Here is a 21,394-nt window from a genome sequence, read left to right as displayed (position 1 = left end):
CCGTGCCGAGGGCGGTGCTGTGACGTCATCGCGGCGCGCGGCGGCGAGGCTCTCCATGGCCGCGCCGGAGGCGGCAGCGCGGAAGCGGCGGCTGAAGGGGCATTTCGCGGCTCGCGCCAAGCGGCCCCGCGGCGGCGGGCGGCAGCTGGAGGCCGGCATGCGCGGCATCCTCATCACCTGCAACATGAATGAGCGCAAGTGCGTGGGGGAGGCCTACAGCCTGCTGGGCGAGTACGGGGACCTGCTGTACGGCCCCGAGCAGGTGCGTGCGTCCCGGGGCGGGGCGAGGCCGGGCCGGGGGGAGGACGGCCACGCGGTCTCCGCTGCGCGCCCCTGACGCGGCCCGCCGGCGGTGAGTGGCGTTCGGGCCGGGCCCGCGGTACCGCCTGGCAGCTCCGCTCGGCGCTCACCGTGCGGGGCGAACCGTGTGCCCGCAGCTCTCGGAGCCCGCGGAGCGCCTGTCGGGGAGCGAGAGGGAGGAGGAGCGGGAGGAGGACGAGGACGAGGACGACGCGGAGGCAGCGCTGAAGAAGGAGGTCGGACAGATCCGCGCCTGCACCGAGCGGCAGCTGCGGCGCTTCCAGTCGGTGGAGAGCGGCGCCAACAACGTCGTCTTCATCCGCACCCGCGGCATCGGTGGGTGTGCCGTGCAAAGCCGTGCAGTGCCGTGCAGAGCCGTGCAGAGCTGTGCCACACAGGCCCGGGGCTTCTCCTGGGGGGCCCGGGCAGCCAAGAAGGCCGGTGGCATCCTGTGCCGTATCAGCAATAGTGCAGCCAGTGGGACGGGGAGGTGACGGTTCCTCTGTTCTCAGCCCTGGGGAGGCCGCACCTCGAGAGCTGCGTTCGGTTTGGGCTCCTCACTGCGAGAAAGATATCGAGGCCCTGGGGTGCGTTCAGAAAAGGGCAACGGGATCTGTGAGAGGTCTGGAGCACGAGGCTCATAGGGAGCAGCTGAGGGAATGGGATGGTTCCCAGGGGAGACCTTACTGCACTATAGAACTCCTGAAAGAAGGTTGCGAGGGGCGGGGGGTCAACCTCTGTGCCCAGCTAACAGCAATGGGACGAGAGGGAATGTTCACGTTGAGGATTAGGAACAATCTCTTCTCCAAAAGAGTGGTCAGGCCCTGGAATGGGCTGCCCAGCAAGGTGGTTGAGTCACCATCCCTGTAGGCGATCAAGAACAAGGAAGATGTGGCAATGAGGGACGTGGTTGGTGGGTAAATTTTGGTGGTTGGAGGACAGTTGGGTGAGGTGATCTTAGAGGTCTCTTCTGGCTGTAATGATTCAAACATTTCCCATTGTCCTTCCCTCTGGGAGGAAAGGAGTTTCTGAATGCAGAGGAATCAGCCTTGATGGAATGATCCACACCTACCCAATTTTGGTGCATGGAAAGAATTCTGAGAAAAGGGTTTGAGGCTGAGCACAGTGCAGCTAAGCGTGCGTTTCCCCAGCTTATACTTTTGAGGAGGAACAAGGGAGAAGATGCCTCCAAGTTGATTCTCACACCTAGCTGTTTCTTTGTAGAACCTGAGAACCTGGTGCACCATATATTAAAGGACATTCATACCACTAAAAAGAAGAAAACCAGAGTCATTCTGCGCATGCTGCCCATTTCTGGAACTTGCAAGGCTTTTCTGGAAGATATGAAAAAATACACAGAAACATTTTTTGAGCCTTGGTTTAAAGCCCCCAATAAGAGTACTTTCCAGATTGTTTACAAAGCTCGTAATAACAGTCACATGAATAGAGAAGAAGTAATTAAGGAGCTGGCAGGTACGTATAGATCACATACAGAACTGAACCCAAGTACACAAGCAGCACACGGCTGCATGCATAACATAGGCTAGGCTGTTTGAAGAAAAGTGCTGTAAACTTAAGGAGGCATATTTGTTGCCTAACACCTGTACGTTGAGTTACAAAAATGTCTCTAAGGCTCTGAAAAGAGCTTGACATCAATGTTTCCTGTTGATGTCTCAAGAGATGACAAAGCAGAAAAGCATGCAGTAGTGAATTCAGTTTGGTGTGTCAGTTATACGTGCTTTGAAATGACTACGTCAAGTTGTTTTCTCTGAATGCTGTACTGAAATACACACATTGCTATTTCCATCTAATGTGGGACATGAAAAACAGCTCTGCAGCAAGTTGCATACTTTGGCATCTTGTTTCTTGCTAGTTACAATGGGATAACTCTTAGTTACTGTAGTCCTCCTGGTAGTTTTTCTTAAGAATCCTAGTCTGTTCTGCTGTTTTACACAATTGCAGTTAACTAATGATTGGTCACAAGTAGAGGGATGTTATTTTCTCTGACTTGTATCCCCTTCAGGAGAGTACACTGATACTCTGAAACTGCTTTCCCAACATCTTTTAAACTGTTTTGTTTTACAGGAATTGTGGGCAGCCTTAATCCAGAAAACAAAGTTGATCTCAATAATCCACAACATACAGTTGTGGTGGAAATAATAAAGAACGTTTGTTGCTTGAGTGTGGTGAGAGACTATGTTCTATTCAGAAAATACAATCTACAGGAGGTGGTGAAGAGCAACAAAGAAGACACGCAACAAAACCCATCAAATGTGTCTGAAGAACAGAACTCGACAGCGGTAAAACAAGAAACCATGGAAGGGAACTTGAAGGAAGTAATACAAGAACAAGAGTGATGGTGCGATGGAAGCTGAACTCCATAGGAATTATATGCAAACAGTGTAGGAAATGTGATAGAAAGGAAAGATGGACACAATAGAAACCTATTAAAAATATTGCCTGAGAATTCAGAAAGGATGTTTTAAGGAAAAGTGAGTTTTGTTTTGGAATCTTGCTTTTAAAATCCACATGGAAGAATATGTATGGAGTAATGCTTGCTGCAGGTGGAGCTGATGCTGCTGTGGGTTTCCAAGTGCTTCACCTCTGGTGAAGTTTGCTGCCATCCTTCAGCAGCTTTGTTCAGTCTTTAGCTAGCACCAAAGTGTGCTTACATGCATGCATCTATAGAGACTGCCAGCTTGCCGTACACCGAACCTTCTGACCTATCTGATGGCTACAGAAATCAGAAGGCAGGGCAGGATGAGCTCTGTCAGGAGGTGTTATCAGAAGTGAGAGACCTGAACAAGACAGTTGCTTGGAGAGGGTTTTTAGAGAAGTGATCTGACAACTTTTAGGGTTGCAGAACTCAAATCTATATTTCTACATGAACAACAACATGAGCTCAAACTCCTGGGTTTTTGTTTTTTTTTTGTTTTGTTTTGTTTTTCTTGTGTGTATCTCTGAAAGAATAAGTCTTGAAAGGGCATTGGGAGAATTGCTATGATCAAAGTACTTAAATTCTATGAGAGGATTCATATTAATAGACGGGACTGCTCTAGAACAGAGGTACAGTGCAGACATTGCAGATGATTTCAGGAAAAGCTCCATGTGTGTACATCAGCTGTATATGCAGCAGTTATCAGCTTGCAGCAAATGCTGCATGCAGCCACTTAACAGAATCCTTTCCAGCAATTTATTGGAAGTAGGTTTTTGTTGGGCTCTTTTGAAAAGCATAATCCTTGGGAGCGAAGTTATGAGGTCTTTGTTTTTATTTTTTCTTAGATCTCAAAATTTGGATTTAAAAACTGCTTGGAAACTTCTTATGAGGAGCTCTCTGCTATGCCATATTGGATAAGGGGATATGAGCTTGGCTTTTTGTAGAGGTTTAGCCTCACAAAATTCATTTTATTCCATATTGAAAATGAATGTCAATGGGTTTTCTGTTGTCAGTTTGTTGTGGCAGTTCTTGATATCACCGTGACTTTAAAACAAACCAAGCCAAAGAGTGCAGCTACAGCCTGCTTTCTGAGAGGGGCTGGAGCACTCTTCCTCCACAACTGCCTAGTGTCAGTGTTCCATTTCTAGTGCAGATGCTTGTGGGTTGCTCATGGGAAAAGCCTGTCCTGAAGAATACTGCTTGTTCCTTCTCTGATTTAACAGGAACGATTTGTTCAGGTCTCTCAACAGCATTTCCATTTTCCTCTTCTCTCAAAACTTACAGAAGTGGAAACTTAAGAGGGCTTTTTCTCTTGTCCAGTCTTCCTTACCACTTGATTATTAAAGATATGCTTTCTTACCTCCATCAGTGTTTTCTTTTGAAATTTAAAGCTTTTTGTGTATGGATGAAAACTGACAATGCTGAGGTCATCTGAGGCAGATCTGCTGGAGCTCAGGCACAGCGGCCAGCTGGCACGTTTAGTGGGGGCTGATGTTGGTCAGTGTGGCTGGAGACAGCCCACTTGTTATTACAAAGGCCAAGGGCTCATGGATAGTTGTGTTGTACGGCTGGTTGTTTTTTCCTTCTGTCTGTCACTCCGGAGTGCAAGAAGCTGCTGAATAGCTCCCATCCACCTGCCAAGCCTGTGTCTGACACACAGATGCTGTCTCTGCTGCAGTCTTAAAGGTGTGCATGTGTGGTATTTTGTTTGGTTGGTGGGTTTTTTTTTGTTTGTTTTTGTTGTTGTTGTTGTTGTTATTTTTTTAGGTTTTGTTTCACCCCTTGCTGAGCATTGATTCTTAATGTGTTAACTCCTAAATTGAGAAGTTACCAAGATTAAAGTAGGTAGGGTGCATGCAAGTTCTGTAGCTGTTTCTGGGCATGTTGTTATCTGCTATCATGACTCCTTGTTTATAAGCCTCCTATGGGTTAAAGTGTGCAGTACTGGAGAATTAACAGACTGCTCCTTCACCTGGTCATCACTCCTGGGCACATCACTGTTCTGAAAAGTGTCAGGCAGTGGAAGAAGCTGTGCTTGCATCTGCCTTGCTGGGCATGCTTGGTTTGTGTTAAACAAGAACACAGGCACTAAAAGACTGCACAGGTGGGAGTTGTAAAACATGTGCATTATCACCCATTCACTGCCTAATGGTGTGACACACACACAAACCTAGGTTGGTGCTTACAGCTGTAATAGGACAGTTTTGCTATAAGTATAATTAGTGGGGATAGGTTTTGTAGATAGCTTCTCAAAACTAAATCTGTTCCCTCTCTGTTGCTTGCTTCATTTTGTTTGATTTTCTCAGTAATAATCTTTTGGCAGCTACTAGGCAAATTCAATCTGGTTAAGAGAAAAAAAGTAATGTAAGCAGGCTTCATATATGGATTTTTGGGGGGCAGGCTCTCTTCACTGGTGTGCAGCAATAGAACAAGGGGCAACAGGGAAAACTGGAACATAGGAAGTTCCATACAAACACGAGGAATAACTTTCCTGTCAGAGTGACAGAGCACAGGAACAAGTTGCCCAGAGAGGTAGGGGAATCTCCTTCTGTGCAGATGTTCCCAACCCTGCTGGATGCCTAGCTGTGCGATCTGCTGTAGGGAACCTTATCTAGCAGGGATGTTGGACTCAATTTCCAGAGCTTCCTTCCAACCCCTGCCATTCTGTGATCCCTGTGGATCCCCTCCAGCTTGAGCGTTGAATGAAGGTGAGCCCCATCTGCACCTTGCCCCCCAGTTTTGGTCATCTACCCACGCCCCCCCATATCAAGCTCTGTTTCCCAGTTTAGACCACCTACACCCCCAATTGGAGGGCTGTGCCCTCCAATTTGAGTAATCCAGTCCCCTGTATTCAGTTTCCTCCCAGTGAAGCCTTTGCCTCCCCCACTACAGCTGTGCCCGTCCAGTTTGAGCCATCTGCCTCCCACTGTGGGCATTGTCCCCGCATGCCCCCCCCACACACTCACTTTGGAGCTCCCCCTTCCCTCCAGCCATGCCCCTGTATCGAGGAAAATGTTTTTTCACAGTACAGCTGTTCCAGTGAAGTTTAATGTGGTCTTATGCTGTTAGTAAAACCAATACAATTTCCTTTTTCAGAGGACGAACACTAATCTCCTTGGAGTGTAAGATGTGGTACAAAATTCCCTGGTTTCAATCACAGACATGTCCACCTAAGGTCCCTGCTGCAGACACGTGCACTCCCAGGCCCTTTGGAGAAAGGTGAGGCCTTCCAGGTGCCCTCCCTTTCCCTTCGTCCCCATTGAGCTCCTGTTGCTGGAGGTAGCTGTGTGATACCGGATGAGACACGGGCTGCCGCACCGGGACTGCGCCCAGAGGCAGAGATCACTGCAGGAACCGCACTCGGGACAGCGCAGGCATCCCGGGCCTGGGGAAATGCTCTCGTTGCAGCCCCGATTCCTCTCAAAGCAGAGCTCCGGCTTCCTCGCTGTTACGAATGACGAATGACACGACGCCAGCACTCTGCTCGGGAGCGGCGCCACGGCTCTTAACTCTCCATTCAGAGGCTTTCCGCTGTCGGGCTGCTTCCCGGCTCCCTTGCCGAGAGCTCCGCCGCCGCCGTTCCCAGCACCTTCCCCGTCGGGGCGGCACCACCCTGGAACGGCTGGGAGCCGACGGGAGCGGCGTACGGAGCGCGACGGGCCGAGCGCTGCGGGCCGGACTCGGGCTGTTGGGATCCGCTGCCCGCGGAGCTTCCAAGGGCGGCCGCCGCTCGTGCTCTTACTTCCCACCCGTTTCTGTCGGCAGCGCCGGCGAAAGCCTTCTGCCGGCTTAAGGACGGCTCCGGTCTTCTCAGAACCTGAACTGCTCGGGGGAAGGGGGGCTGCGACGGGAGGAGAAAGGGATCGATCCCCGCCGCTCCGCCGGCGCCCTCTCCGCCTCTTTCCCCAACCCCCGTGGTGCCGCGCGTCCCCACTTTCGGCCCGGGCTGCGGCCGTAGCCGAGCTGCGGGCTCACGGCGGCCCGAGCGCCTCGGGCGGCGGACGGAGCCCACGCACACTTACTTACTCGGTCCGGAGAACTGGCTTGCCGCTGCTCCCGTCACCTCTGCCGACAGAGAACCGTCAGTCTTCCTCCACCTCCTCGCCACCCGCTGTCGCCTGGGCTGTGCTGGAGGACGTGGAGCCCAAGCGCGTGTCTCGTCGAACCCTCCGCCAAGGAGGAGACAGTGTCAGCAAAGCCGGCCGGGAGCGCGGGGGCTGTTTCCCGGAGCCCCTCTGGCAACGGCCCCACAGCAGGTCCGGTAAGCAGGACACAGCCTTGCCAGCCCACGGCTGCGTGTCGCCCTTGTCCCTCGGGGGCTGATGTCAGCCTTTCCTCCCAGTCCCCGCTCTGCCGCTTGGCGTCCGTCCTTCTCCCACCCCCTGAGCTCTGCCACCTCGCGCCCCGGCCGTTCTCCTCGGTGTCGGTCGGTCCCTGCCGGTACCTGAGGCGGATGCCAGTCCTCGCTGCGCTCCAGGCTTCCCGGTGCAGCCCTGCCCGCCCCATTTCCTTCTGGAAGGCGGACCCCGAACCGTCCGATTTGTCGCGGAACACCTGCGGGGCCGCAGAAACTTAGCTGCTATCGAGATCGGCCTTGGTCCCTGGCAGGGAGCTGAGAGAGCCGGCAGAAATGGGAAAAGGAAGGCTCTCCGAAGGCTCTGCAGGTATCGCTCCGCACGCAGGCTTTGCGCAGATCCTGTCCGTGCTCTCTCTGCAGCGCAGCACAACCGGGACTGCTACCTGCAGCTCTCTCTTAGAGCCTTCCGTTGCAGGGAGTGCCATGCTGGGATGGGCTGGGCTGGGCTGCTTCACGGGGACCCGCCGTCTTCGTCCTGCGGGAGCTGACTGGACAACAAGAGGAGTCTGCGGGAGCCCGGGGCAGTTCAGTGTCACACCACGCTCCCACAGCCAGAAAGATGGGCTTCGTTGCAACATATCCTGCACATATACTGAAGAAAGGGATGTAGCACTACTGACTGAAGTACTGAAGAGGCATTAGGCTGTGCGGAAATGTAGCTTTCCCCGCATTGCTAGATGCCACCCAAGAAGCACCACCTAGAACTGAATGAATGGATGAATGAAGGAGGGAGAGAAGCCAGGCACATAAAATTAGATGGGTTAGAAAGGACGATTAGAGTTGGAACTGTGTATGGACGGGCTCATGGCAACACGTAAAGACTACGGGATTGAAAGTAACGAGGTTCCTCCTAGGAGACGCTCAGCTTGAGCTGTAAATCTCTGGACCTGCAAATAAATGAGGATGAAGGACAGTCAATCTGATCTACGGAAAGCTGAATCTGGGGCTTGAACCAGACTATGTTGGAGGTGGCAGCAGCGTGATTCCTTCAATGCAAGGTGGCAGGAGTGCAGCTGCTGCCGCAGTTTCCAGACAGCCAGGCGGGACCCTGTAGGTGATGGCCGTCAGACCTTCTCACCACCAAGCGTCCGGCTGCCAGCAGTGGCTGAGCTCACTTGGACTTTGCGGCCGGGAGGTGCTAAGCGGTGGGTCTTACATTTCTGTTGGGGAATGGCTGCGAGAGCAGGGCAGACATGAGGCTGTGTACGAGCATAACTAGTGCGGCAGCACAGGGTGCATTCTCATGAGAAAGCATTAGGAGTTAAGATAGGAGGCACAACATCCTTGGGCAGCCTGTAAACAGCAGGCCTTAAACAGCAGGCCTACATCCGCAGCTGTGCTCTGTGGATATGTGGGGGCTGATAAGCGGATGAGCTCAGTGGCAGGTGTAAATACTGGCTGAGCATTGGTTGAAGCTAGGCAGCCCACCTAGACGCCCACCTTGTGCTCCAATAGTAGGTGAACACATGTGTAGTAGTGTGTATATAAGCTCTGTGTGTGCAACAATAAAGTGAAGCTTGATCACTCATATTGAGTACTGTCGTGCTTCCCCGCTTGAGAACAATCTGATTAGGACGCTATCTGCGGCACATTTCCACTACTAAATTCAGGTATGGAAACACACTAACAATGGGAAATACGCCTGGTGTAGGAAAGGGGATGTCCTTAGCCGAGGTACTGGAAAACTGAAAGAAAATAGGTGAAACTGCAGATCTACTGATTAAAGTGTAAGCACGTGACACTAGACTTGGCAGGTTTGTGGGAGGGTCTACCTCCCTGCGTTCATATTTCAGCCATCATCCTTTGTACCAGAGGGGCTTCATCCGCTTGGCTTGCTGAATTGCAGCACGTTTCACATGCGTGGGTGACCTGTGCAACAGCGTCCTGGATCCAGACCGCGTTTCTATATCACATCTCATCCTCGGTGGCCTGAGGTGTCATGGGCACACCGAGATGGAAAGCATTCCCTCTCGGGGCTGTCGAGGCACTATAGATGTTTGCCAGGCGAAGTTGTGGATGCCCCGTCCCTGGGAGCGTTCAAGGCCAGGCTAGAGGGAGCTCTGGGCAGGCTGACTCAGCGGGTGGTACAAGTTCTTTGACGTCCCTTTGTTGGAAATATCCAAATAATTTTCCAGGGCAGTTTCTCTGATAAAGCAGATTTTATTCGCGATTGCAATGGCGGGCGTCCCCAGCAGGATTGCAAGCAGGAGCGCCCCGAGAAAGCAGTGTTCCACCTTTTATCCCCTATTGCCCGACGCTGATCTCTTCCTGCCCTGGTTCCTCACTGGCTGAGTACTGCAGGCTCACACTCTTTTGCGACGCTTCACTAGTCATACAAATACCAAGTAAGCACAAATCTCCTACTGCTCAGACACAAATATCTTAATTGATTAATTGCCTTCTAACAATTGCTTTCTTGACAAGTGTTTGATCATAACTCTCTGATGACTGTTTTACAACCCTAGCCTCTTAATTGTTTAATTACCCCCCTTGACACACAGCCCCTGTTACACTGGGTCATTGTTCTGGTCATTTATCTGTCCTTGCATGGAGATGAGCTCAAAAGGAGGATGGAGGGGAGTATCCTGCAGCCTGCACGTGGCATCCTCACATTCCCACAGAGTGGGACAGCTGTGCTTTGTGTCGAGGCCCTGACTCCTTGAAAGTTTGTTAAATATATTTCACTCTTGCCGGTCGAATGAACAACTTCACAGTCTGTTTCCTAGTTCAGAACTCTATACCCACACTGTTTAAAACATTTAAATTCTATTGCAGCTTTGTGAGAAAGTCTTTGTTAGGCAACCCGGTAACTATGTTTCTAAAATATGCTACTAATATGTATGTGCTATTCTTACATTCCACATCAGCTAATTCTAAAGGTATGTTACAGCTTAATTCTTTAGATCAATTGCCCCTTTTCAGTGATCAGTGCAGAAACAACACTTTACACTTTCCACACCTTCCTACCCCAGCCATTCCATGAGTCCGTGTTTCTATGATGTAAGCACCGGCCCCAGCAGCCCTGGTGCAGCGCATCACAAGAGGGGCGGGGAGCCTCCACCCGGCTTCACGGGGCCGTGAGGTCACAATGCCCCACTGCGATGCTGTCCCATGACACAGGCATTGCTCTGCGCCTGCCCCAACTGCAACACTTGCTGTGGCTGCAGCGGTGGTGGTGGCAGCATGGCACGAGTGTGGGGGGCCACGGCCCCTGCCCGCCTTGTCGTGGTGCTCCTACTGATGGCCCTGCGTACCTGTGAGATTTGTGCTGCTCCGCTCCGAGCACAGGGAGCAGGTGAGTGGACAGAGACGAGGCCAAAACTGGGCGGCACGGGGGGCCTGAAGTCAGGCTGCGTCGCCATGGCCCTACGCCACCCTTCCCTGGGGCCACCCTCCGTGGTGGACGTTAGGCAGAGGGTGATGGGCAGCACCGCAGGAGCCGGGCAAGAGCCCGTGGCAGCGCTGTTCCCCAGGGCTGGCTCCAGCCATGCCGGGCCACGGCTCTGCCGCTTGCTGGCTGGAGCACAGCCTTCACCCTGGGTGATGTCCTGGGGAGAGCTCTGAAGATGTGTGCTGGGAAAAGCGTGAGCATTTCCGCTCCAGCCTCATGGTACTTCCCCTAGACGAATCCCAGTTTCCAACACCGAGCCCCGACCCACAGCCCAGAAGAAGACACAGGTGTGTTTTCCTCCGGTGCTTCGGTGTGACCTTCCTTTGTGGACACCAGAGGCGTCCCAGTAAGACAGTCCCGAGGGCTGCTGCTCCTTCCATGTGGTCCGGAAGGGTTGTTGCACGTGGCATGGAGAGCGTATTATGTCAGCTGCCAGGTGGCAGCCAAGAGGTCCTCCCGGCCGCTCTGCAACTGTGAAATCGCGACCTGAGTCTTTCTCCTGCCCCATTCCCTGACCCACCTCCAGTTTCTAAGGGAGAAGAAGATCACGACATCCCCAGCAATGGGAACTTATCAGTTCTTCTTGATCCTAGATGCTGACATTGGTGCGCCCTATTCCGATGTTAGTCTGAATCCAGGTCTTGTGCCTAGGGATCAACCCAGAGGTAGGTTCTGAGTGCCTGTTTCCACAAAGGCAGAAAAATTAGTGCCCCAGTAGCATACGGTTTTATTTCAGATCCTCTCAAGGTCTTCCTAACCTGCTTGTACCTTGGAGGTCTTACACAGATCAACGATGAGTAGTTTGTTACTGGGAGAGCTGCCACATTTCAGTGGGAAGGTTGCCCCTGCCTCTCTTCAGCTGAGAGAACCCAGACCTTCTTTGGGCCATGTCATTCCCTGACCCGCCAGCACCCTGCAGGTCACTGAGGCAGAAGAAGGCCCCGACATGCAGAGGAAGCTCTGCTCTGCTCACCCGTGTCTGATCTCACTTGTCCCTGCAGGCCCTCGAGGTCAATGGGCAGAGTGGAATCCTGTCCCTGAGCCTGGGGTGTAAGTCCCCAGTCTTCATTTCCTTGTTACTTGCTCATACTTGGTGGTGATAGCTCAGCAATCTTTCAGCTCTCCATCAGCCAGCGTGACAGTGCTGGGTGAAGTGCATGGTGTGCACTGATTCTTGGGTGCCACGTGCTCCCAGTGCTGCCTTTGTCTCTCTGACTCACAGGTTTCCCAGTAAGAAAGCCTCAAGGGGCTGAATATTGTTCCATCAGGTCTCTGAGGGCTCTTTCACGTGGCCTGGAGAAAGTATTTTGAAAGCTGCTGAATGCCAGCCAGCAGCTCACCTGGCCCCTCTGCAACTTGGGACCTTTTGTCCTGCATCTGGCTCGCGTGTCACTACCTGAGCCCCTTGTAGTCACTGTAGGTTGCTAAGGAAGAGAGAGGTGGCCACGTGCAATGGGAACCTTTCTCTTCTGCCCTTGATGACAGCTGTGTCCGTAGGCAGTGGCTTGTCGAAGCCTCAGCTTCATCTGCTCCATGAGATCAGGGCAATCCCACAGTTAAGTCACTGGAAGGAAAGGCTCTTTAGGTCTTCCCTTCCCCATTCCCTTTCCCTGTGCAGTTCCACACGTGGCTATCTTTTAATAGCACAGAGCCACTGCAGGCACCCAGCAACTGTTTTCAAGGTGCTCCTGCGTTGAAGAGAGAGAAGAGGCTTGTAAAGTAGTCCCCTGTCACTCCCATCTGAAGAAGTATGTGGACAGGTTTGACAGCAACTGCTCTGTCCTGTGTGTCCTTACAGATGTGAATGGCGGAGAATGGGATCCAGCTTCCCAGCTGGCTTCCAGCTCAGAAGCTCTGGCGGATCGCATGGGTATGTCATGGCTTTTTACTTCCTTTGAGAGCTGCCAGCTCAAAGCTCTAATGTCAGCCAGGCACGTCTGAAGGTATGAGAATCCAGACGTGCCTTTGCGTGCCCTGCCACTGCGTGATTCCCCGATACCAGCTGCCCCTCAGTGATGCCGTTATGCAGTTGTAGTATGTAGGTTGCAGTGTATGATGGAAAGTTCTCGTGGTTCTTGGGTTGCAGACGAGCCTGCGCTGAGGGCATTGCCAGATCCTCGACTGGCGTCCCGCTGGCATCCCGGAGGTGGGTAGTCTGCCTTCATTGACTTCACCAGAAAGAGCTCTCACATCAGAAATCAGTTTGCCTGAAATGTATCTTAAAACTTTCCGTGAAGGTCCTGCGAGATGGAACGAGGAATTGAAGACAGGAAAATATTTCCCTGTCCTCGAGGGAAGGAAGAAGGATTTGGAGAAGGCAGTCCCTGGTGCGTATATTTCCATCTGTTCACCAGAAGACTTGGGAAGCTGAGGTTCTGTGTATATTCGTGGAGAAACTGTAGCATGCACAGCAGGAAGGGACGGACCAGAGCCTTGCTGTGGTGCTGCTCCTGTGTCTGAACCAGCTGCAGCTTTTTCCCATTCCCTTTGAAAGAAGGAACTTAGCAGCATCTTGCAGCTTGTCAAAAATGCACAGCGTGCACTGACAACAACAAACTCACCTGCAACCCAGCAGTCTCCCAGCAGGCCAGGTTTTGCTGTCCGTGCAACAGAACTGGAAAGTGTGTAGCATTTTTTTTTTTTTTCCAATGAATGGCACTTTCAGACTGGTGACGAGGCACCCCGCAAAAAGCCCAGGCTGTGTTTCTAAACTTTCTTGCTGTATCTTCAGAAGTAGTGCCTCCTGAAGATACCATCATCCTGATGAGGAGCGGTTACTTACAATCCCGTGCTCCTGCCTTCTTTCGAAAGAGGCAGGCGGAGAGCCTGTGCAGATGAGGAAGGCAGCAGTCTCACGCTGCCCATCTCTCGGAAAGAAACAGAGGACACGCAAGCAACTGGTCATGCAGTTAAAGGTCACTCACAGAGCTCGGTGTCTGTGGTGACATGCTGTACAACTCCCACTGCACCCAGTTCCCAGGAGCTTGTCCCATGAGGCACAAGGCGTAACAGAAGCCTAGAGTGGGATCCCTCCTGTGAACCGAGGCCGGGGGCGTACACTGACCCACCCAGATGGGGCACTGGCATTGAGGGATCCTTCTGTTCCTTCTCATGGATATGAGATGATGGTCGCCGAAAGGGAGGAGCTTTCCGGTTTTAGTTTTCTTTCCAAGTGAATTGTGACTTCATAGTTCCTTGGCAGAAGAGAAGGGAGGTTATGGGTCAGGCTGAGTGAGGTACGTGAAGTGCCGTGCCTTGCAAAGCCGTCTTTGTGGCCACTCCAGCCGTGAGCTGCTCCCAGTGCCTTCTGCAGTCGGCAGCCACGGTGCAGTTGAGTGTAGAGCTGGCGTGAGCTCCAGGAGGACGTTCCTCCGGGTAGCTCCACACTGTGTTAGATTTGTACAATCGTGGTTCCCCATGTTGGGCACCCAGGATCTGTTTCCAAGCTGCTCCTGTGTGGAAGGGAGAGAACAGCGTCGCGAAGGAATCTCCTGTTTTAATTGCATGCTCTGTCATTCTGACTGGCAGAACGTCTGAGTCGCTCTGTCCTGTGCTTGTTTGCAGGTGCGACTGGAAGTGAAGGTCATCCAGCTTCCCCTGCGAGTTCCAGGAGTGAAACTCCGGCAGACCACACGGGTATGCCATGGCTTTTTAGTTCCTGTGAGAGCTGCCAGCTCAAAGGCCAAATGTCGGCCAGGTCTCTCGGCCGGCAGGTGTGAGAGCAAAGTGCTGCGCGTGTATGGCCTTTCCTTGCACGATCCCCCGGCATGCTCACTGTGCTCCCCAGCGATGCCGTCGTGTACGGACACTTTTCCTGGGTCTTTGGTTGCAGAAGTGCCCCCAGGGAGGGCCTTGCCGTGCCCTCGGCACAGGAGATTTAACTTCGTGCATTCTGTTCAGGTCCGGAAAGACGAAAGTTTACACCTAGAGGAGGGTATTACGCCTGGTGGTCATCCCGTGTCCCAAGGAAACCCACGAGAAAAATGGGGAAGGCAGTGCCTGGTGGGACTAAAGGCACTGAGCAAGAGACTGTGCAGAAGGAGCTGTTGCAGGAAGGCAGCAGTGACGCGCAGCCAGTCTCTGACCGGAAAACTCAGGCAGAACAAGCAGCTGGTTTGCCAGGTAATTTCAGACCCGTGGTCATCCGGTGTCCCCAGCCAGAATCACCGTGTGCCACCAGGCTCTTCCTGCCTGCTCTTGCGCAGCAGGCCAGCAGCCAAACCTGAGCGTGTTACTAGAGAGCACATGCTACAAAGGAGCCGGAGGGCGATGAGCCCTGTGTGGCAGGAGCCTGCAGGAGTGTTTCTCCACTGGGCTGGCTCCAGCTGTGCCTTGTGCTGGCTGGAGGCCGACCTTCAGCCTGGGGGATGTCCTGGGGGAGAGCTCAGGACATGAAATGTGGGGAAAGTGTGAGGGTTTCCGCTCTGCAGTGCTCCCCACGGACAAAGGCCAGACCCCAGGGCAGAGCCCGGCCCTCAGCCCAGAGGAACAGATGGGCAGTGCCGGTGCAGCCTCTCCCTACCCAACGGGAAGTGGAAGCAATCCTCCTTGTCCTCTGATGCTTACACACCAGAGACGGAGGTACCCACTGATGAAAAGGGAAACCTCTTGGCTCCATGAAGCGCGCTGTGAGATCATCTGCACTGCAGATGACAGTAACCTGCGGCACTGTCTCGGTTCTTCCAGGGGTGGATCTTGGGAAAATCACAAAGGCTGCTGTTGGCAAGGAGCTGCAGAAACGCCACATCCCAGTGGTTGCTGTGGTCTCAGCCGCGCTGCTGTCCGTGCTGACGCTGGCCTGTATTCCTATGCTATGGATGTGGAAAAAATATCTGTGAGTTGACTTTTCCCCAGGACACTGTATCGCTGCATTTGGCTACAAAGCACTTGTGGTGACAGGATCCCGATGGCCAAATCAGCTGCTGGCAGTACACTGCCAGGATTTACGTTGCAAGGCCTTCCAAGCGTCCCTCGATTGCTATCGGTGAGCAGTGCTTTCTGAAACTCATTCCCACAGGGCGCGCAAGAGAGAACGGGCAGCTGCAGGACAAGCTCCTCCTGACACCGACTGGGAGAGAGATCAGAACGGAGGCAGAGGCGGAGCGGAGCTGGGGGAGGCTGCAAAGGAGGATGGACTCAACCAAAGAAAGAACTTCTCCATCCCATTCTCCTGGTCCTTTGAACAAGAATTTGCCGAGCTGTGCAGCAGAATCAGCACAGACCCCTCCCTTCAGCCCACATGTCGCAGCAGCTCTCCCACTGACAGCGTCTCTTCCGTTGATAGCTGCAGTCCTTAGGATTCCCCAGAGCCACCCAGTGCCCCTGTTACCGGTGCTGAGGGCTCAGGTTCATTGCAAGCTCCAACTGTGTAACCAATAAAGACATCCTATTCCAAAGCTGCTGCTGTGACCATTTCCATTGGGTGGAGGCTGCAGCACTTGGAGAAACTGATGTTTGGAGTTTGTCTCAGGCCTTGCTGAGCCCTGCACTGGGGTGCGCAGCCACAGGGACGGCCCCAGCTCCCGTGAGCACTCAGCACTTCTGGAAGTTGGACTCTTTAGTGGATGCAGAGCTCTTAATGTCTCCACTTACAAGCACTGTGCTTTCCAAACCCAAAGGTTGTAAAACCGTGGTCTTCTCCAAGTCATGCTTCCCCGTTTGTTTTGACAGGTGGAAATTAGACTGGATCTTGGGAACAATTTCTTCTCCATAGAGCAGTCAGCACTGGCACAGCCACAGCTTTCCTGAGCCTCTCATGATATTCAGAGTGAATCATAGAATCATTCAGGTTGGAAAAGACCACTAAGATCACCACATAGGACTCTGGTTCTTGCTTACATCCATTTAGAAGGAAGAATCTTGAACTTGAAGCCTCTTGGCTGCATTTTGCCTCTCCTACCTCTCTGTGCCCCATTGTGAAGGGTCCGGCGTTGGTTTTGAGACAGCCTCCCTATGGGTACAGCAGAGCTGCTGTGTGGTCCCCCCAAGCCACCACTCCATCAGGCTGAACAAGCCCAGCTCCTCAGCCCCTGCTCATGGGAGCTCACCTCCAGCATGATGACGTGCCTCGGATTTTGGGGAGCCCAGCACTGCATCCAGTATCTGGATGTGGTCTCAGGGGTGCTGAGCAGAGGACACAACTGCTTACCTCATTCTGCTGCCTTTGATTCACACAGCCCCAGGATGCTCAGGGCCACCAGGCCACGCTGCTGCCCCATGTCCAGTTTGCTGTCATTGCTCCCCCCCTCCAGACACAGGACCTGGCACTGTTCTCATTGAATTTCATGGGGTTCCCATTGGTCCACTCCTCCAGCCTGTCCAGGTGCCTCTGGAATAAAAACCCTTGAGCACATACAAAGGTCTTCTTGATTTGATGTCACTTTCAAATTTGACATGGATACCATCTCCTCTGTGTCACTAATGAACAGGCCAATCGGGACAGGGCCCTGGACAGATACCTGTGATGTCTCATTTGTCACCGACCTCCAGGTAGATGATGGCTGTTCAAACATTATTCTCTGGAACTGATGATCCAGACCGTGTTAAGCCGTTGCTTTCATGACGTTGCTGTTGCTTTGACACACGAGCTGAACACACTTTTCTTTTTGAACACGCTTCCAATGATGAGGAGAGCCCAGCTGTTCAGACTTTTGTGTGGCCAAGTCTGAATACAGAGCTCAGTAATGTGTTGATGGCATTGTTGGCCCTATTGGCTGCAGTGGGCTTGTGTTGGTTTTGCTCAGTGGCTTTGGCTGTCCCTCATGCAGCTGTGATGGTGCTAAAGGTGCTCTGCCAGAAGTTAAGGTTAGGGCTAGGGTTATGGTTACAGTTAGGATTAGGGTGACAACGAGAGGTAACACGAGCCATAAAAAGAGCAATCACAGAATCACAGAATGGCCAGGGTTGGAAGGGACCTCAAGGATCATGAATCTCCACCTCCCTGCCGCATGCAGGGCCACCAACCTCCCCATTCAATGCTAGACCAGGCTGCCCAGGGCCCCATCCAACCTGGCCTTAAACACCTCCAGGGAGGGGGCATCCCCAACCTCTCTAGGCAGCTGTTCCAGTACCTCACCACTCTCTCTGTAAAGAATTTCCCCCTGACGTCCAGCCTAAATCTCCCCTCCCTCAACTTCAAACCATTTCCCCTTGTCCTGCAGTTATCAACCCTTTCAAAGAGTTGATTCCCCTCCCTTCCATAGGCTCCCTTTAGGTATTGAAGGCTGCAATGAAAAATCCCTCCAACACTGGCTCCGCACCCTACCAACCATGGACTCTGTTCCTGCAGCCCCAACTGTGTCCTGGGCAGGGGCTGGACCAGCATCTCCTTTCCACCAGTATGAGTCTGATCTCTACAGTTAAATTCCATTGGGTTTTGTAAGAACAGCATTTCACATTTTTCTCATTGCTTTCCTCTGAGAAGGAGTTTCCTTTGAGACATGATTTTGCAGAGGAGTTGCCTGGAGCTCCTTGTTACCTAGGCCAGCCCAGAAGCAAGGATAGGAAAGAACTGGCATTTCCAGCCTGCACTGCCCAAGGTAGGACAAATGCCTCATCCTGTGAAAGCACGAATGGAATGCAGTGAGTTGTTTTTCTCTAAAATGACAGTGTTTTTCTCTAAAATGACAATGATTCTGGGGGGGCTGAAAGAAAACAGCAGTGCCTCATGCTGCTCTGTAGCAGCAAAGGGACTCCATCTGTTGCATCTTCATTCTGTTTGATTCACTGCTGGTACTCACACTGCAGGAAAAAAGGGTGGTAATGATTGATCCAGCTCTAAAATGGGCCAAAGTTGACTTGATTTAGGTGTGTTTATCTTGGGTTAAGAGCAGGCACAATGCATCAGGCCACACAAAGTGACTGCGGCCCCTCAGTGCAGGGTTTGGGGTCCATGTAACACCCACACAGAACCCCAGCACCAGCCCAGGGGCAGCGTTCCTTCCTGGGCAGCCTCTGCTTAGAAAGGCACAAGGGAGGGCTCTCCCACCACCACTGAGCAGCTCCTGCCCACTGATTATTATGGGACGGCTGTGGCCCAACCACCACCCCCATCCCCTCAGCCCACTCCATCCTCACACTGCACAGACCCTTTGGGGTTTGCCCAGGGCACCAAGCCTGACACAGGAGCTAATTACTGCACTTCAAGTGAGATGCTTTAAAGAAAGAAGGTTGAAATCGGAGAGAAAAGTTTTCTTGCTTCAGTTGACCCACTCGGGGCACATCCCCGCTGGGCTCCCTCCACAGAGGCATTGCCACAGGGGTCGCAGTGCCAGGCAGAAAGCCCAGAGCCTCCCATTTTTCTGCCCTGTCTGTGTGACACTGGTAAATGAGCTGTTAGAAGTTTGGTGTATCGCTCAGAACGTAACTTTGAAACTGCTTACATTTGCACCAATCCATTGCATCATAACATATAGCAAGGAGAATGGAAAGTGGAGAACATCTTCCTGTCTTCGAGGTGTCATATTCTGAGCCAAGAAAAGGTGCACACAAAGCTTTTGAGTGTTAGAAGGGGGAAAAGCTGAACAACTGAACAGTGCATGAGCAGTCAATATGAAATGCCTGAGTGACAGCAAACTGTGCAAATCAAAATTCAACAGACATCACCAATTCCTTGACCTGCTTTGAAGAATAACAATGAAACCCCTTCCCAGGCTCAGCCTAATGCTTCTTACCCCTTCCTTAATCCCAACGCCCCACAGTGCAGTTGTTGCAGCAACAGAATCTGTAACGTTATGCTAAACCAGCATCTGGAAATTTTGCCTTTGTGATGTTAAGCCACAACATCAGGAGTTGAAATAAAGCAAGCAAAAATCCTGAAGGAAGGAACAGAATCTGTTCTCCATTTGTTCCATACGAACAGATTAATGAGGGGCAGGGAAAGAGGGAGAGAAGAGAAAAGTGAGAAATTGAACGAGAAGTTGTTTTCAATTTAAACCATTTGAAGTCACAAAACCAATGGTGACTCATCGTCAGGGGACCAAACGGCACCAGACGGGGCACAGAGCACATGCTGAATGTCACTGCAGAAGCAGCAAAAAAAGCATATTCTGCTCTTCCAAGCAAGGAGGAAAAAAGACTTTCAGCAGAGTACCCAAAATAGAGAACATCTGCTGTCATCCCAAATGCAAGGGCTTCCTTACGTTAAAAATCCACATCTGACATGACCTCTTGCATCTAACACCAATTATTTCAGCATTAGATCTCCTGATGAATTTTAGAACATCTTTTGTTTTGCAAAACAAACACCTTGATTGGGGAAATGGGACTGAGGTGGACCAAAGACATACATTCATAGAATCATCATAGAATCGTCATAGAATGGCTTGGGTTGGAAGGAACCTCAAGGACCACGAAGCTCCAGCCCCCCCACTTCAGGCAGGGCCACCAACCTCCACATTTCACAGCAGCCCAGGCTGCCCAGGGCCCCATCCAACCTGGCCTTGAACACCTCCAGGGATGGACGGGGCATCCACAGCCTCTCTGGGCAGCTGTTCCAGCACTTCACCACTCTCTCTCTAAAGAACTTCCCCCTGACATCCAACCTCAATCTTCCCTCCTTCAACTTCAAACCATTTCCCCTTGTCCTGCAGTTACCTACCCTTTCCAAGAGCTGACTCCCCTCCTGTCTGTAGGCTCCCTTTAGGTACTGAAGGCTGCAATGAGGTCACCCCGCAGCTTCTCTTCTCCAGGCTGAACAAGCCCAGCTCCCTCAGCCTGTCTTTGTAGGGGAGGTGCTGCAGCCCCTGATCATCTTTGTAGCCTCCTCTGGACCCTCTCCAACAGCTCTCTGTCTTTCTTGTACTGGGACCCCCAGACCTGGACACAGTGCTGCAGATGGGTCCTCAGGAGGGCAGAGCGGAGAGGAACAATCACCTTCCTGTCCCTGCTGGGCACCCCTCTGCTGATGGAGTCCAGGATACCATTTACTTTCAGAGCTACAAGATCACACTGCAGGCTCATGTTCAGTTTTTCATCCATCAGGACCCCCAGGTCCTTCTCTGCAGGGCTGCTCTCAAGGACTGCTCCTTCCAGTCTATATAGATGCCTGGGGTTCCTCCGGCCCAAATCCCAAACCTTGCACTTTGCTGTGTTGAACCCCATTTGGTTCAGCCGGGCCCACCTTTCAAGTCTGTTGAGGTCCGTCTGAATGGCATCCCCTCCATCCACTGTGTCTGCTGAGGGTGCACTCAATTCCATCACTGATGTCACTGACGAAGATGTTAAAAGAGCACTGGTCTCAAGACAGGCCCCTGGGGAACAGCACTCCTTACTGGCCTCCGCCTGGACAAAGAACCACTGATCACACCCTTTGTCTGCAGCCTTTCAACCAATTCCTTATCCATGTCGGCACTAACTTGACAGCTACCCAAGCAACGCCAACCACGATCTGTAACAGTATGTGAAACTATGACACTGAGATGGAGGATCGGTACTTGAAATTCAAGGTTTTGTTTCAGGGATTATGCAAAATAAACATTTCAGATGAACAAAAAGCTAGGAGTTACCACGTAATGACATCCCCAATTAACATCATAAAAGCAAATGATGTTGTTGTGGTTTCGTGATTTTTTGTTGTCAGTATTCCCACATCAGAACATCACGTGGAGTTAACGAGTTAATGTTCGGTTCCGTTTACTGTCGCGGACTCTTTGAGTATCGTGAGTGGGAGGGGAGGGGGCGGCATCCCCGGAGGACCTGGCGGGAGGAGGAAGTGGGGGAGCTGCGGCAGGACGCGGAGCGGCTGCCTCTCTCCGCCTGTCCCGGCTCAGCCGTCTCAGCTCGCCGCGGAGAAAGCGCGTGCTTCCCTCGTGCTGTCGTGGTTTGACTCTCATTTTTGATACTCTTGTCTCTCTCGTTTTGTTTGATTTAGTTAAATTCAGTAAATTACCCTTCCTCCTCAGATCGTTGC

At 52.2% G+C, this 21,394-nt stretch overlaps 2 protein-coding genes across 5 annotated transcripts; both read left to right on the top strand.

Annotated features, from left to right (window-relative positions):
* On the top strand, positions 1-4,102 carry THUMPD1 (THUMP domain 1 NAT10 acetyltransferase adaptor). Its single transcript, XM_085237218.1, has 4 exons — positions 1-262; positions 438-636; positions 1,525-1,773; positions 2,386-4,102. Exons 1-4 carry the CDS (start codon positions 56-58, stop codon positions 2,655-2,657), a joined length of 927 nt encoding a protein of 308 aa, XP_085093344.1. The 5' UTR covers positions 1-55; the 3' UTR covers positions 2,658-4,102.
* A 4,583-nt stretch (positions 4,103-8,685) lies between these two features.
* Positions 8,686-21,385, top strand: LOC104916563 (uncharacterized). 4 transcript variants are annotated; one of them, XM_085237217.1, is made up of 9 exons: positions 8,686-9,439; positions 11,079-11,150; positions 12,284-12,355; positions 12,572-12,631; positions 12,723-12,812; positions 14,050-14,121; positions 14,386-14,607; positions 15,172-15,319; positions 15,503-21,385. In XM_085237217.1, the coding sequence occupies exons 3-9, from the start codon at positions 12,352-12,354 to the stop codon at positions 15,780-15,782; spliced, it is 876 nt and encodes a 291-aa protein (XP_085093343.1). In that variant the 5' UTR covers positions 8,686-9,439; positions 11,079-11,150; positions 12,284-12,351; the 3' UTR covers positions 15,783-21,385. The 4 variants fall into 4 exon arrangements, with proteins under 4 accessions (XP_085093343.1, XP_085093340.1, XP_085093342.1 ...); XM_085237214.1 differs by having other exon boundaries at positions 8,686-11,150; XM_085237216.1 differs by lacking the exon at positions 12,284-12,355 and having other exon boundaries at positions 8,686-11,150.
* The last annotated feature ends 9 nt before the right edge of the window (positions 21,386-21,394 follow it).

This window comes from Meleagris gallopavo, chromosome 16, assembly GCF_905368555.1.
Source record: "Meleagris gallopavo chromosome 16, MGAL_WU_HG_1.1, whole genome shotgun sequence".
Classification (NCBI taxonomy): domain Eukaryota; kingdom Metazoa; phylum Chordata; class Aves; order Galliformes; family Phasianidae; genus Meleagris; species Meleagris gallopavo.
The sequence above is the reverse complement of the archived record's forward strand: the minus strand, read 5'-3'. Positions and strand labels throughout refer to the sequence as shown.

Bases quoted from the DNA above. Each gene is read 5' to 3' on its own strand.
- LOC104916563 (XM_085237214.1), top strand. From the start codon at position 11,048: ATGGGAACTTATCAGTTCTTCTTGATCCTAGATGCTGACATTGGTGCG. The intron at 12,813-14,049 runs GTGCGTATATTT...GCTTGTTTGCAG, and splicing joins TTTGGAGAAGGCAGTCCCTG to GTGCGACTGGAAGTGAAGGT. The intron at 14,122-14,385 runs GTATGCCATGGC...CATTCTGTTCAG, and splicing joins AACTCCGGCAGACCACACGG to GTCCGGAAAGACGAAAGTTT.
- THUMPD1 (XM_085237218.1), top strand. From the start codon at position 56: ATGGCCGCGCCGGAGGCGGCAGCGCGGAAGCGGCGGCTGAAGGGGCAT. The intron at 637-1,524 runs GTGGGTGTGCCG...GTTTCTTTGTAG, and splicing joins CATCCGCACCCGCGGCATCG to AACCTGAGAACCTGGTGCAC. The intron at 1,774-2,385 runs GTACGTATAGAT...TTTGTTTTACAG, and splicing joins AGTAATTAAGGAGCTGGCAG to GAATTGTGGGCAGCCTTAAT.